The 16,218-nt window shown below is 42.4% G+C and overlaps 1 protein-coding gene across 1 annotated transcript in view; it reads right to left on the bottom strand.

Moving 5' to 3' along the window:
• Nucleotides 1-16,218, bottom strand: part of LOC124596453 (brachyurin-like) — a 58,820-nt gene that overhangs the window by 25,764 nt on the left and 16,838 nt on the right. Inside the window, exons 2-3 of the mRNA XM_047135586.1 lie at nucleotides 15,232-15,325; nucleotides 4,648-4,810 (exon numbers count right to left, since the gene is read on the bottom strand). Coding sequence (XP_046991542.1) covers nucleotides 4,648-4,810; nucleotides 15,232-15,325 — 257 coding nt within the window. The remainder of the gene's footprint in view (nucleotides 1-4,647; nucleotides 4,811-15,231; nucleotides 15,326-16,218) is intronic.

Genomic DNA, 16,218 nt, shown 5'->3' with positions numbered 1-16,218 from the left:
CACCTGAAGTTGCTCTGACATTTTTGTATAATGAGTCATTTCTTTTTCGATTTCTTCACACTTTTCATGCAGCCATTTCGCCTTAGCTTCCCTGCGCTTCATATTTATTTCATACCCAAGTGATTTGAATGGTTTATATACACGAAAAAAGGCAGTTTTGTTTGGTATGTTTGCATTATGAGCATCCTTGGATGCCTAAACACGTGAATGATATGCTATTCTTTGAGTACCAGCGGTTGTATTAGGAGAGAGAGAGAGAGAGAGAGAGAGAGAGAGAGAGAGAGAGAGACGAATGGTCAATGACTGAGAAGCTTTGATGGCAAACGTGCTGAATAGGGAATGAATTTTATTTGAGATGCTCCCTGATGTGACTGAGGATAGGGGATGCTCTTGAGTTGATTTCATAGAGTGACGGAATGTTCGGAAAAAGGTAACGTAAAAACAGCTCCTATTTGTTGCAAGCACTGTTCAAAAAATGGCTCGGAGCACTATGGGACTCAACATCTGAGGTCAACAGTCCCCCACAACTTAGAACTACGTAAACCTAACTAACCTAAGGACATCACACACATCCATGCCCGAGGCAGGATTCGAACCTGCGACCAAAGCAGGCAAGCACTATTATTGTAGTTTAAAGATCCAATTTAGTTCAACAATATCTACGTTTTTAAATCCAGGACAAATTATCGCACATTTGTTTATATTCTAATTATTCTTTACCCTTCACTTTCAGTTAGAAGTATATATAGGAAAAACAAGGAGTAAATTTTGTAACTTTAATATGTTTGTCTGAGTCAGTTTTCATTGTTCATAATAATGGCAAAGGGAGCGAATAGTTTTCAAGTTAATGTGATCTGTGTTAATGTTATTAAAGAATGCAGCTGAAACTATCTTCAAAACAGCTAATACAGCAGAAATTGACAGAATACTAAAAATAGAAAGAAGAATAATTGGGACATGTATAAATAAACAGTATAAAACAAATGGACATTGGAGAATAGCATCAAATGAAACAGTATATAAGAAAATAGAACCAGTCATGAGCACAATCAGGAAGAAACGCATCTCATTCTTTGGACATCTGATGAGAACTCCAGAAAACAGAATTAGTAAAAAAATAATACAAAAATTGTGGAATAGCAAGAGCGACATTAAATGGATCACAGAATTTAAGGAAGATATAAAAGAACTTCAAATTACAGTAGATGACCTAAAAAGACAAGACAGAGAAAACCAGAATATTGCAAGACCGGCAAACCAGACTACAAATGAAAATCAGTAAAAGGAGTACAGGAAGAGTGGTCTCAGATGAAGAAACAAAGAAAATATCTGAAGGAATGAAGAAATATTGGGCAGACAGAAGAGCAAAACACCTTTCATATAAGAATAGAATCTAATAATTATATTACCTAAATATCATATTAAGTTATTGTTGAACCAAATTGTATCCCTGTCTAACAACTTGTTTAGAACTTTGTATTTTTGACTAGAGTGGTCCAATGAAGGCTGTAAAATGAATAATAATAATAAAAAAAAGAATCGTAATGTTATTTCAATTTCAGGCAAGCTTTTGATTCATTTGCATACATTTCCCTAAGTTTATCCTCGATTTAGTTCGGAACCGCGCTGCTGATACGGTCGCAGGTTCGAATCCTGCCTCGGGCATGGATGTGTGTGATGTCCATAGGTTAGTTAGGTTTAAGTAGTTCTAAGTCTAGGGGCCTGATGACGTCAGATGTAAAGTACCATATTGCTTAGAGCCATTTGTACCATTTGAATTAGACGCATTTTTCGAAAAATAACAAATTCTGAGAAGGTAAAGCTGCTTAAAGTAAATGATAAGGCAAGTAGCCACACAGCGATTTCTTTCAAGTAAATGCAGTTCAAGATTTACATAGATAAGTAGAGAGAGCAGAGCTGAGTTATCCGTTGCAGGTAACAATCAATGGCAGGGTCTAAACGAACTTTTTAGATGGAATTATGAAACTATATTCATTTATAAATTCTTCGTATAATTTAGTTGGTGCATGTTCTAAGAGGGTATAGTTTCAATACGTCACAATTAGCCAGTGTCTTGCGACTGTTTGATAAAGAAGCCATTCTTTGTATTCGGTTTCATTTACAGATAGTCAAATTTAGGGTAGTGTAACTGGCATCACACACGTGGAAAGTAATCTACATAGTTAATGTTCATGTTGAAATGCAGCATGGCGAAGGCTGCTCTAGATCAGAGTACATGAGCGACATTGTAATTTGAGTTTAAATGTCTCACAGTTTTGACTTAAAGGTTTCACCTGAGTAGCAGGCACAGTAAACTTTCACATTCATTTTCAATACGCTATGACAAGGATTAAAAAATCTTACTAGTAATCATCGCACTTTCGGTTCTGTATGGATGAATTTCCTCACAGCATATTCCTTTTATTCTGCCAGGGAGTTCCTGGAAAAAGTTTAAACAAATTCCAGTGTTATATTGTTCAAAATGGTTCAAATGGCTCTGAGCACTATGGGACTTAACTACTGAGGTCATCAGTCCCCTAGAACTTAGAACTACTTAAACCTAACTAACCTAAGGACATCACACACATCCATGCCCGAGGCAGGATTCGAACCTGCGACCGTAGCGGTCACGCGGTTCCAAACTGACGCGCTTAGAACCGCACGGCCACACCGGCTGGCTGTTATATTGTTGATAATGCGGATGTATAGGATGTTCAACTGCCCCTACCTATTGGTTTTATGCAATATGCAACGCCTTCAAAAACCAGGTGCGAAATTTTCGTCTTCTTTAGCTCGCTACGTGCGAACTATTTGTCCTACAGAAAGAAGACCTTCTTGTAGGAAATTTAATGTTGCTAAATTTTGTGCTGGGGTACGTTCTCGCTGGAGGCCACGGTTTACGAGTTATCCAAGAAAAATGAGTTTGGAGGTCACTTTTATACGATTTTCTTGAATAATTAAAAAACTACGGCCTCTAGCGAAAACGTAGCCAATACAAAATTTTATTAAATTAAATTTCCTGTAAAAAAGTACTTTTCATTTTTTCTGTGGGACTAATGCAGTGAAGCGCCAAAGAAACTAGTATAGGCGTGTGTATTTAGATACGGAGATACGTAAAGACGCAGAACACGGTGCCGCGGTCGCCAAGGCCTATTTAAGACAACTAGTGTCTGGCGGCGTTGTTCGATCTGTTACTGCTGCTACAGTGGCATGTTACCAAGATTTAAATGAATTTGAACGTTGTGTTATAGTCGGCGCACGACCAATGGGACACAGCATCTCAGAGGTAGCGATGAAGTAGGGATTTTCCGGTACGACCATTTCACGAGTGTACCGTGAATACCAGGAATCCGGAATAGCATCAACGCTGCGGCCGGAAAAAGATCCTGCAAGAACGGGACCAACGACGACTGACAGAAGTGCAATCATTCCGCAATTTGCTGCAGATTTCAATGCTGGGCCACCGACAAGGGTCAGCGTGCGAACCATTCAACGAAACATCATCGATATGGAATTTTGGAGCCGAAGAACCACTCGTGTATCCTTGATGACTGCACGATATAAAACTTTACGCCTCACCTGGGCCCGTCAACACCGACGTTGGACTGTTGATGACTGTTGCCTGGTCGAACGAGTCCCTTTCCAAATTGTTTCGAGGGGATGGACGTGTACGGTTATGGTGACAGCCTCATGAATCAATGGACCTTGCATGTCACCAGGGGACTGTTCAAGCTAGTGGAGCTTCTGTAATGGTGTGGGGCGTGTGCAGTTGGAGTGATATCGGACCCCTTATACGTCTAGATACGACTCTGACAGGTGACACTTATGTAAGCGTCCTCTCTGATCACCTGCATCCATTAATGTCCGTTGTGCATTCCGACTGACTTGGGCAATTCCAGCAGGACAATGCGACGCCCTACACATCCAGAACTGGTACGCATGGCTCCAGGAACAATCTTCCGTGTTTAAATACTTCCGCTGGTCACCAAACTCCCCAGGCATGAACAATATTGAGCATATTTGGGATGCTTTGCAACGTGCTGTTCAGAAGAGATCTCCACCCCCTCGCACTCTTACGGATTCATGGACAGCCCTGCAGGTTTCATGTTGTCAATTCCCTCCAGGGCTACTGTAGACATTAGTGAAGTCCATGCCACGTCGTGTTGCGGCACTTCTGTGTGCTCGCGTGGGCCCCACACGATATTAGGCACGTGTAACAGTTTCTTTGGCTCTGTGTGGTTTGCGGGTAGCGAGCGAGAGAACAAGAAAACTTGCACGTGGTGTTTGAAGATGTTGCGTGCTGCATTAAAGCCGTAGGTAGGCAGTGCTGAAGCAACCTGTATACTCAGGGGGTCGTAGTCTTTATAATATTGGTGTACATTTTTGTATTAAATTTTCTGATGTAATTTCATGTACCAACTCGTTCCACGACCAAGGAGATTCCTCAGTTGGTTCTCCTGGACAATACGTGCAAATAAAATAGAAGAGTATGAAACAGAGAAGAGACGAAGGAAAGGAAGGAGGTTGGTTTTAGTGAGGTCTCTGTACGACCAGATGCAGCAGCAGTCTTTTGTGTTGCGCCAGTGCAGACGTTGATCCTACTAACTGAGCTACGAGAGAGTGGTGCGGCGCAGTCGGGAGACCTACCCGTAGGCGCAGTGGGCCGCGGTGAGGACGCAGTTGTCCGTGATGAGCGAGCCGCCGCAGAAGGCGGAGCCGTCCAGCCGCACCGCCGCCTGCCACGGGAACTGGCCGAGGCTCGCCTCGACGCCGCCGATGATGCGTCCCCCTCCGGACGGCTTCGTGTCATCTGAAACGCGAAAATTTTCTGTTACGAATCTGCCGGCAAGAAGAGTTAACTGTGTCAATATGGTGAATGCTTACACAAAAACATCTGTGCGAATGTCCGCACCAGGTGGAATGAATGTGACTCAAATGAACTTAATAACACCGATTAGCAACGAGACACGAATGTTTAAGAGTAAAGAACTGTACAATATACCTAAGAGTCCCGCATGACGTTATGCTTCTAAGTGCTGCAGTCATCTAGCTTTAACCCTCGAAATATCTCAGGGGAGGGTGAGGGGATTACTTTATGCCCACCTTTTGAAAATATTTCAATCTAGTTAGTTACTTCGTATTTTAAAATACTGAATAAACTGTTTTTGTTTTTAATAAACTCTTCTACCTGATTACAATGAAACTTCCTGGCACATTAAAACTGTGTGTCGTACCGAGACTCGAACTCGGGACCTTTGCCTTTCGCAGGCAAGTGCTCTACCATGTCAGCTACCCAAGCACGACTCACGCACCGTTCTCACAGCCTTGCTTCTGCCAGTACCTCGTCTCCTACCTTCCAAACTTTACAGAAGCTCTCCTGCGAACTTTGCAGGACTAGCACTCCTTAAAGAAAGGATATTGCGTAGATATGGCGTAGCCACAGCCTGCGGGATGTTTCTAGAATGAGATTTTCACTCTGTAGCGGAGTGTGCGCTGATATGAAACTGATTACAATGTTTCAAATTTTTCAGTTAAAATTAATCGAAATATTTAAGTTTTAGTAGTAGGTATCACTTTCCACAGTATCTGTCATATTCAGTATTTTCAGGTTCCAGAGTCTACTTACGCATCAATATCTCCTTAAAAAGTATGCTGTGAGTATAAGTCAACAACAATTAACGAAAATTCCATTCCAATGTTTTTTTTTTTTTTTTTGGTGAGCATGAAATATCCCCCGCCCCCTTTGTAGTACTCGTTACTAAAAGTACGTTGATTATGGTAGGAGCGTGCTACAATATATTTTCACGTTCTAGACCATACTAACACATCAGTACCTCTTTAAAAATATTTTGTTAATTTGAATCAACAATATATAGCGAATTGTGATTTTTAAAATGTTTTAGGGTGGGCGTAAGACCCCCTGCCTTTTAATGGGCGTATGAGTGTTACGGAAAAAGTCTTGTTATTCCTAGGGTTAAATGTTGTGAGGAATCTGCACCAGCAAACGCCAAGGTATCTGGAGATGCGGAATACGCTGAGGCAGTTTGCCAAACGACACAGCAGGAGCCTTCTGGAAACTGATCGTAAGACGGCTGTTCGGAAAGTAAGAAACTATTGGTCGCGAACTTGAAACCACAGTGAAAATCAAAACTGTTTTATTTACAGCAATTAGCTACACCTTCCAGCTACTTTCGTACATAGTGGCCGCTCCGACTTAGACATCTGTCGTCTCGTTATACCAACTTTCCAATACCCTCGTCATAGAAAGCAGCCCCCTGTGCCTTCCACTAGTTTTCTACGCTGGACTGCGACTCGTTGTCTGTGCTAAAATGTCTGTGCCAATTCATTTGAGCAGAGATGAAGATCAAAGTAAGGCACGTATAGCGGATGATCAAACACTAGCCTTCGAAAAAGCTATAGGAGCGTTTTGATTCAGTGTGCGGCCGAGAACTGTCTTGAAGAAGAAAATGCATGACAGTTACGTTATGTGAGGTTGCATGAAATCACGCGAAATCTTTCGGCACGTAACCATACTTGGCGGAAGGCAGTATTTTCAAGGCTCTTTGCTCTGTGCTCATAACTGAAAAGAGCGACGTGACGCTATCTGCGGGCGTACTAGAGAAACTGCCCAACACATCTGTGCAAAGCTTCATCGGATTTTCACTGTAGTTTCCATTTCGCGACAGATCGTTCCTTGCTCTCCGAATAGTCCTCGTAGTTAAGAGTGTAAATGACGCGGCTCAAATCTTATTATAGCCCAGTGCAACAATAATAAAACGGGGGACAAAGTCAATGGAACCTGACGCGATCGATGACCCAACAGAGCATACAGAATTTGAAGACATCATCAAAGTAAACAGCACTCAAGAAGATGTTGCGTTTAGAAATAAAGACAAACGCGAATGTGTATTTCCTTTATTGTGGGAAAGTAAAGCTTTACACAATGGCAACAAAATTTGTTAACGAATAATTTGACTGACGAGAAGAAAAATATGAGTTGGTCAGTCAGGTGTAAGAACACATCCGTAAAACATTTTGCATGACGCCAGTGGAGAAAGCAGACGGAATGCTACTCGTACTTTGGGAGCACTGTTGAGCCAAAACTGAGGTATGTCAGTTTCTGTTGGGAGGCCACTGGCGTAAGCAATTACAGTAATTTGCAGTCACTGCCAGCGACCACCTCGCCCAGCCCAGTCTGCCACACCAGTAGCCTAGCCATATTTTCAGCCGCAACTACAGCTACCACCCACAAATGCCGCCGATGCAACAAGTGTGAGTTGCAATTTTGTCATATGATGACATGGTTGGAGACCGTGGCTGTTATTTGAAGACAAATGTTGATGGTATTGAGATAGCAACAGCCACAAATTTATTTTCAGTTCCTTTATTCAAAGGGTACCGTTACCAGTTCCGAATCGTTATGATTCGTCTACAGACGATTTTTATGTTTTCATTGCAACGTTTTTTTACATATAAATTGTCCTAAAATATAAATAATACATAATTATAAGCACACCACAAAGATGGTTGAGTTACAGATTTTCATTGGATGTGACTTAAGTGAAATGTCGGTTTGGAGCATTTTTCATTACATTCGTCCAACAGATGTGAACACATTCTGTGTGAGTTGCTTGAAGCTTCATACTGTCACAGATTTCCTGCCAGTGAAATTCACTACAACATCCAAGTAAAAAATACAACCGACAACGTTCTGTTTGTCTCGGAGTAGTAATAGCACATAACACTTAACAATCCAATGGTCATATTAATTTATTTTTATCCTTAGTATGTGATGGAATAAGTTTCGTAAAAGCTGCAGTCGTTTTGAGTACAGTCCTGCGTAAGATAAGACGAATTATGGTATGCTTTCATTAAGTCCTGCAACTGGGCACCACATCTTTTTTATTTCAGGCTGATTATACGTAAATTTCACATCCGAATGAAAATTATTAGGGAAAATGAATGTAATTAATACGAAGCAACTTCTCGATCTGAGTAGTATGATAAATCCACTAGCACCAACTGTGGGCCTAACAAAAATAATACATGCAAATGCTAAGAACTAAATTGCACCCTACAATGTAATGGCATCGAAACAAAAAGGCTCTCGATATGTTTCTCCAGAATAAGCCTCTATATTTAAGAAGGGCAGTAGGAGTAATCCTCTAAATTACAGGCCCATATCATACGCAGCAGGATTTTGGAACATATATTGTGTTCTAACATTATGAATTACTTCGAAGAAAACGGTCTATTAACACGCAGTCAACACGGATTTAGAAAACATCGTTCTTGAAACAAAACTAGCTCTTCACTCGCATGAAGTGTTGAGTGCTATTGACGAGGTTTTTCAAATTGATTCCATATTTCTGGATTTCAGGAAGGCTGTTGACACCGTACCACACAAGGGGCTTGTAGTGAAATTGCGTGCTTATGGAATATCGTCTCAGTTATGTGACTGGATTCGTGATTTTTGTCAAAGAGTAAAAAACAAGTGATTTCTAGCGGTCCCCAAGGTAGTGTTACAGGTCTTTTGCTGTTCCTTATCTATATAAACGATTTGGGAGACAATCTGAGCAGCCGTCTTAGGTTGTTTGCAGATGACGCTGTCATTTATCGACTAGTAAAGTCATCAGAGGATTAAAAAAAAAATTGCAAAACGGTTGAGAAAAGATATCTATATGTTGCGAAAATTGGCAGTTGACCCTAAATAACGAAAATTGTGAGGTCATCCACATGAGTGCTAAAAGGAGTCCGTTAAATTCGGTTACACGATGAATCAGTCAAATCCAAAGGCCTTAAATTCAACTAAATACCTGGGAATTACGATTATGAACAACTTCAATTGAAAGGAACACATAAAAAATGTTTTTTTGGAAGGCTAACCAAAGACTGCATTTTATTGGCAGGACATTTAGAAAATGCAACAGATCTACTATGCTAACCTATAGTACGCTTGTCCGTCCGTTTTTAGAATACTGGTGCGCGGTGTGGGATCCTTACCAGATAGGACTGATGGAGTACATGGAAAAAGTTCAAAGAAGGGCAGCACGATTTGTATTATCGCGAAACAGGAGAAAGAGTGTCACTGAAATGATACAGGATTTGAGATGGACATAATTAAAACAAAGGCGTTTCTCGTTGCGGAGGAATCTTCTCACGAAATCCGGGTCACCAGCTTTCTACTCCGAATGCGAAAATATTTTGTTGGCGCCGACCTACGTAGAGAGAAACGATCACCATGATAAAATAATGGAAATCAGAGCTCGTACGAAAAGATATAGGTGTTCATTGTTTCCGCGCTATACGAGATTGGAATAATAGAGAATTGTGAAGGTGGTTCAATTAACCGTCTTCCAGGAACTTAAATGTGATTTGCAGAGTATCCATGTAGATGTAGATTGGACTAGCTATTTCCCAGATTGTTCTAGACAAAACATTTATACCATATAGCCCCAAATATTACACTTGAGATTTCCCCAGTGTATCTTTCACCACAGCGAGGTGATAATCTGCTATTACCACAGTAGTGTCTACCATGAAACTTCCTGGCAGATTAAAACTGTGTGCCGGACCGAGACTCGAACTCGGAACCTTTGCCTTTCGCGGGCAAGTGCTCTACTGGCAGAAGTAAAGCTGTGAGGACGGGGCGTGAGTCGTGCTTGGGTAGCTCAGTTGGTAGAGCACTTGCCCGCGAGAGGCAAAGGTCCCGAGTTCGAGTCTCGGTCTGGCACACAGTTTTAATCTGCCAGGAAGTTTCATATCAGCGCACACTCCGCTGCAGAGTGAAAATCTCGTTCTGGAAACACCCCCCAGGCTGTGGCCAAGCCATGTCTCCGAAATATCCTTTCTTTCAGGAGTGCTAGTACTGCAAGGTTCGCAGGAGAGCTTGTGTTAAATTTGGAAGGTAGGAGACGAGGTACTGGCAGAAGTAAAGCTATGAGGGCGCGGCATGAGTCGTGCTTGGGTAGCTCAGTTGGTAGAGCACTTGCCTACGAAAGGCAAAGGTCCTGAGTTCGAGTCTCGGTCCGGCACACAGTTTTAATATGCCAGGAAGTTTCATATCAGCGCACACTCCGCTGCAGAGTGAAAATCTCATTCTAGTGTCTATCATGGTTCATCGGTGCACCCGGTGATGCCAACGTAGTTGCTTGCCTAAATGTTGTGCCCGTTGGCCCGCATCTCGTGGTCGTGCGGTAGCGTTCTCGCTTCCCACGCCCGGGTTCCCGGGTTCGATTCCCGGCGGGGTCAGGGATTTTCTCTGCCTCGTGATGGCTGGGTGTTGTGTGATGTCCTTAGGTTAGTTAGGTTTAACTAGTTCTAGAGGACTGATGACCATAGATGTTAAGTCCCATATTGCTCAGAGCCATTTGAACCATTTTTTTGTGCCCGTTGGACACAGACATCGGACCGTTCACAAGGAAAATTATATTGTAACATACAGTGAAGTTAGTATAGCCTTCCAGTGTGAGATTAGTATTAAAAGTGGTTCAAAAAGACTCATCGGAAGCTTTTACAGACCGCTGTCTCAGGACCAGTAGTGGTGAAAACTTTGAGGAGACACTTTTGCGTAAATTTCCTGTTCACTTTATAGTGTTGGATGGAGATCTATAAAGAAAGACAAGAAGATATTTTTGCTTAGCAAGAGCGACAGGAACCGCATTTTAGATTACCTGAGCGATCAACATGAAAATTTCACCTCCAGGGGTGACAATATTTGGCATCAGTGGACCAAGTTCAAGAAATGGTATTGTAGAATACGCATTATACAGGTGCATGCCGAGCAAAATTGTGGATGTTTGAAAGACTCACTGTGACTCGACTATAATGTTAGGAATCTGCCATAATAGCAAAGGGAGCTTCACTGCAAATCGAAACATAGCCAAAGCCTCAAAGACAAACAAATACTGAAAGAATCCATAATTGGCCTAAGGAGAGTCAAGCGTAATGAGTTTAGTGAATTTAAAAATAAAATTATATCTGCTGACTTGACAAAGAACCCTAAGAAGCTTTAGTCATACGCTTAATCAGTAAACCGATAGATGTCAAATGTTCACACCTTCTGTGACCAAAATCACATCGAAACATAGGAAGACACGAAGAGGTCCAGAACACCAATCCTCTTTTTTCAAAAACTATTTCACTTAGGATGACTGACGTTCGTTTCTGAAGTCGTCGCACGCACTTTAAAAGGCAGGTATCGAAATAAGTAACCATGGAATAGAAAACAACTGCAATCACTGGACAGTGGAAAGGCTGCTTGTCTTGCCGGGATAATAGTACATTTATAAATAAAGTATTCCATAGAACTTGGTACTCTTCTTGCAGCAGTGTATCGAGGTCGCTGGAGGAGCGAAACGTTCGTAATGATTAGAGAAAAAGCGTAATTTATTCACGTTTCCTACAGAGATCGCGGAACGGACAGCAAAACTGTAGGAATTTATCGCTGACGTCAGTATGTTGTAGAACTTTGGAACGTATTTTATGCTCGCATATTATATTTTTTGGAGGTCGAAAATCTCCTATGTAAAAATCAACAGGAGTCCCGAAATAATGATCGTGTGAAACGCTGCTCGCTCTGCTCGTCCACGAGGCCCAGGAAGCAGTAGATACAGGCGCCGAGGTTCATATCATGTTCCCTGGTCTCCGGAAGGCGTTGTATTCAGTTCCGCACTATCGCCTAATGAACAAAATACATGGGTGTGGAGTATCACACGTGCTGTGTGAGTTGAAGGGTTAGTAGCATACAGAGCAAAGCATGTCATTCTCAACGGAGAAAAGTTTTCAGACATAAAAGTAACTTCGGGCTTGCTACCAGTGTTAGAGGACCAAGACGTTCGGTTTATAATGGAAGAAGACTGAGGAAAAATCAGACTCGTTCATAAGATTTGTCGCCTGGAGAAAGCGTTCGACAATGTAAAATGATGCAAGATGTTCCAAAATTCTGAGATGAATAGGGGTAAGCTATAGGGAAAGACTGCTAACGTATGATACGTACAAGAACCAAGAGGGAGCAATAAGACTGGCAGACAAAGAACGAAGCTCTCGGATTATAAAAGAAGGAACTCAGGGCTGTAGACTTCCGCCCCCACTGCTCAGTCTGCACATCGAAGAAGCAATGGCGGAAATAAAAGGAAGGCTCAAGAGAGGAATTAAAATTCAAGGTGGCATGGGCAAAACCACTAATTTACCTGTCACGGTGCACTCGCTTACTGGCGACTGCGTGGCTTCCTGTGATGGTCCAGATGCCTCCCGTAGCCTTGGCCTCACAATTCCAGGACTGATAGCTCTTATCTGGCAAATGGCTCGCCAGCATGTGCGTTATGTTACACATCTTATTTTCTTTCTGAGCCGGACATCTCAGTAGCAGAGAGCATGGTTACATTTGGGAAGCTGGGTTAGTTGGTTGAACATCGTTCGCCACCTATGTACTAGCAATTTTGATACTAGTAATATCGGTATTAATTTCTTGTTTTGTCAGAATGTACTAATGTGTCAGTTTTTGCAGGTGCACGCGGTAGTGATATGGGGTCTCGCCTGGTGTTGGAAGTCGGCTGCCTGACGAACGATTAAGTCGAGTACGAGTTGCGCATTCGCGGCCAGTCGACGGATGGAGACGTCGGGGAGCTGTGTTCACATCTCGGTGGGGCGGCGACGCTACCTCTACAGGTTACTGACACTGCCGTGTGGATTTTCCTTAGTTTTCAAGGCGAATTTTGTTCACCGACAAAGAGCATTTCAACAGGAAAGGTGTTTTGAACGCTGGAAATAGCTACGTTTGGGACCACGAAAATCCCAAAGCCACGTGTACATGAAGATTTCAGGAACCCTTCGACATCAATGTCTGGGCAGGTATCTGCGATGGTCATGTGTTTGAGTTGTGCATACTTCCTCCTCACCTAATGAGTGCCCTTCAGCAAGTTCCGGTGGAGTTTTTGGAAGGTGTGTCATTCGACATTCGGGCGAATTGCGGTTCCAGCATGATAGTGTGGCAGTATGTTTTGCAGTTCACATCCGAAACCACCTGAAGGTAGTCTAAATTTTTAGACAACATAGTTGTATGGAGATAAACAGCAATTAATTTACTTATAATCAATTATTCAAAATGACAGTCACAATCGCATTATATATTTTGCCGCCAACCGGTTTCAACCCACGATGGGGTCATCTTGAGGGCAATATACACCATTTGGTCGCTCGCTGGAGTCGTCACCCTGCCTGTGCACGGTTGTCCTGAAGATGACCCCATCGTGGGTTGAAACCGGTTGGCGGCAAAATAAATAATGCGACTGTGACTGTCATTTTGAATAATTGATTGAATGAAGTCTACGGTGACAGGTAAATCGGTCGAGTTGGACCGCATGCTTGGCCACCAACATCCCTCTTAAACCCTCTGGAATTTTTCTTGTGGGCTAAGATAAAGAGTTTTGTTTACGAGGCCCCGGTCCAGTCGCAGGAAGATCTGGTTGCAATGATCATGGCTTTTGCAGAAGTGATTGACCAAACACCATGCTTGTTGGACAGAGTTTATACTAACTTATTGCGCAGATATATTGTGTACACCGAACTTGGTGGTCGTCATATCGAACAGCTGTTGTAATATCACAGCCTAAACAGACTGAAATCTGTTCATCTTCTTTCCTTTTAACATGGAAACTATCCATTTTCGGTCATGGGTTCCTGTACAAAACTTGATCCGCTTAGTCTCCCCTACAACCTCTAGAAGTGTGTAATATGAAATGTAAAACGCCCTGTAGTTATGACGTAATAATAAGCACTTAATCATTGTTGCTGACGATTATATCAGTCATAAGAATGTGGCCATAGAAATTGCTTCGAAAACAAAGCAAACTCGCAAAAGTTGTTGAATAACAAATGCAATTGCAATTTTATGAATAAATACCCAGCAGTCGCATATTCATCTTCAATAATAACCGTTTGACTGCCGGCCGGTGTGGCCGTGCGGTTAAAGGCGCGTCAGTTTGGAACCGCGTGGCCGCTACGGTCGCAGGTTCGAATCCTGCCTCGGGCGTGGATGTGTGTGGTGTCCTTAGGTTAGTTAGGTTTAAGTAGTTCTGAGTTCTAGGGGACTGATGACCACAGCAGTTAAGTCCCATAGTGCTCAGAGCCATTTGAACCATTTTGAACAGTTTGACTGCTCCTCTAAATAACTCTTTTATCGATCGGTTTCATAGCCTAGAAGCCACATTATCAGGTTAAATATGGTGAGTCATGACATCAAAGTTGCCACAATTACAGGACCGAACATTCCTTGTCTATGAATAAATGACGCAATTAGCGGATCGTCAGGTAAGCGAAAAGTACGGGTCCAGGGTTCGTCAAGGGTGCCATGAATCCAGATGAATGACGGTAGAACTAGCATATTCATCCCTGTATTATAAATGTCATAGCCTGACGTTGCAACCATTGTTTTTTTTCTTTTTTCCCTCTCCTTAATTTCTAACCTGTTTTAACAAATTCCCATTTTTATGATGTTAAATATTTTTTTCTTTTTTTTTGATACCCGTTTAACTGTCATAAATGTGCAGGTTTTCTCAGGCTGTAGCCAACAGACGAAGCCCGCGGACATTATCAGCAGATTTGAAATAATGCGATGCAGTCCCTCAACTGCACCAAGAGAACTTTATTCCTCTACCGATTTCGGTTCATAAAACCATCATCACTATTACAAAAATTATAGTGGAATGCCATTGTACTGGTATGTATGTGTAAATCACCAACCTGACGCGTATTATTTCCGTATTTCAAGTTTGTGATCGTCATCTTCTGACATAAGTTGCTGCAATGACTAGCAAATGTTATGTGAACCAAGAAAGAGGCAAGTTATAATGAATTGCCTTGTGCCGATATGTATGTGTAAATCGCCGATATCCAACTTTCCCTCCAGTGATGGTGGTTTTATAAACCGAAACCGGCACGGGAATAAAGTTGGAAGTTTGGAAATTTGAGGTAAGTTACTATGGGACCAAATGGCTGATGCCATCGGTCCTTAGGCTTACACACTACTTAATCTAACTTACGCTAAGGGCAACACACACACCCAAGCCCGAGGGAGGATTGGAACCCCAGACCACGCGGCTCCTTCGGACGGCAGGAATAACATTGTGTCGGTACAGCTGGTGGTTTGCTGTGCATTATTTCAAGTACTTGACAGCTGTAGACTGTTGCTTCGAGAAAAAGTATTAGCAGAGGCTGTAGGCGTGGACTCACCTTGGTGACTGCCTGACGGTCTGAGGACCACGGTGTCCATAGGCCGCCTCGCCCTGCCCGAGGGGAAGCGACGCACATAGCGCTGGGGGTCTCCCTGCAAACAACGTAAACGTACGACATTCAATTACTCTGTGCATTGTGGAACTTATTCACTACATGAAGCTCAAGTTAACATTCTGGGTGTATTCATGGGTCCGATTAATATCCGTTACTGAGGCCTAACAGCAGTATTACTTTTTTTTATGTCAATACTATGTGGCTTGCTGAGTGGCCAGGTGTCAAACCACAAATATATAGGTCCATGCTTTGATTTTGTCTTACTTAAATGTGATTTTCATCACTGTCACTGCATGTTTTTTTGTGAAACAAGTCAAATTATCCGCGATTTGAATGTCACATAAAAGTGATGGATGAGTCGCGTCTCACATGGGAGAAAGCCAAAGACTTCCCAGCTCTTATTATATCACGACTAAATGTTCAAATGTGTGTGAAATCTTATGGGACTTAACTGCTAAGGCCATCAGTCTCTTAGCTTACACACTACTTAACCTAAATTATCCTAAGGACAAACACACACACCCATGCCCGAGGGAGGACTCGAAGCTCCGCCGGGACCAGCCGCACAGTCCATGACTGCAGCGCCTTAGACCGCTCGGCGTCACGACTAAATAACTAATCACTTCTCTACAACACGCATTTTCCCATGAATGTTAGCGCAGCGATGTATGCATAAGAGCTCCTAATGAGCATGGAAATCAGGACATAGGGTCCTGGAACATGAAAGCTATGACACCTGTTTGCTCACTTGATCAGAACATTGCCCGTGGGAGGCAAGCTTCCATTTCAAAGTTCCGTTCCATTTTACATGTTTAATCTGTCAGGAAGTTACGCAAGAACACATACTTACACTACAGACTGAAAAATTCACTTTGAAATGGAGAGAATTATTGTTCTCTTTCGTTATTGAAATCATGCTAATACTATTTA

The sequence above is a fragment of the Schistocerca americana genome, chromosome 2 (assembly GCF_021461395.2).
Source record: "Schistocerca americana isolate TAMUIC-IGC-003095 chromosome 2, iqSchAmer2.1, whole genome shotgun sequence".
Lineage (NCBI taxonomy): Eukaryota > Metazoa > Arthropoda > Insecta > Orthoptera > Acrididae > Schistocerca > Schistocerca americana.
Note: the sequence above shows the minus strand (reverse complement) of the source record. Positions and strands in the feature narration are given on the sequence as shown.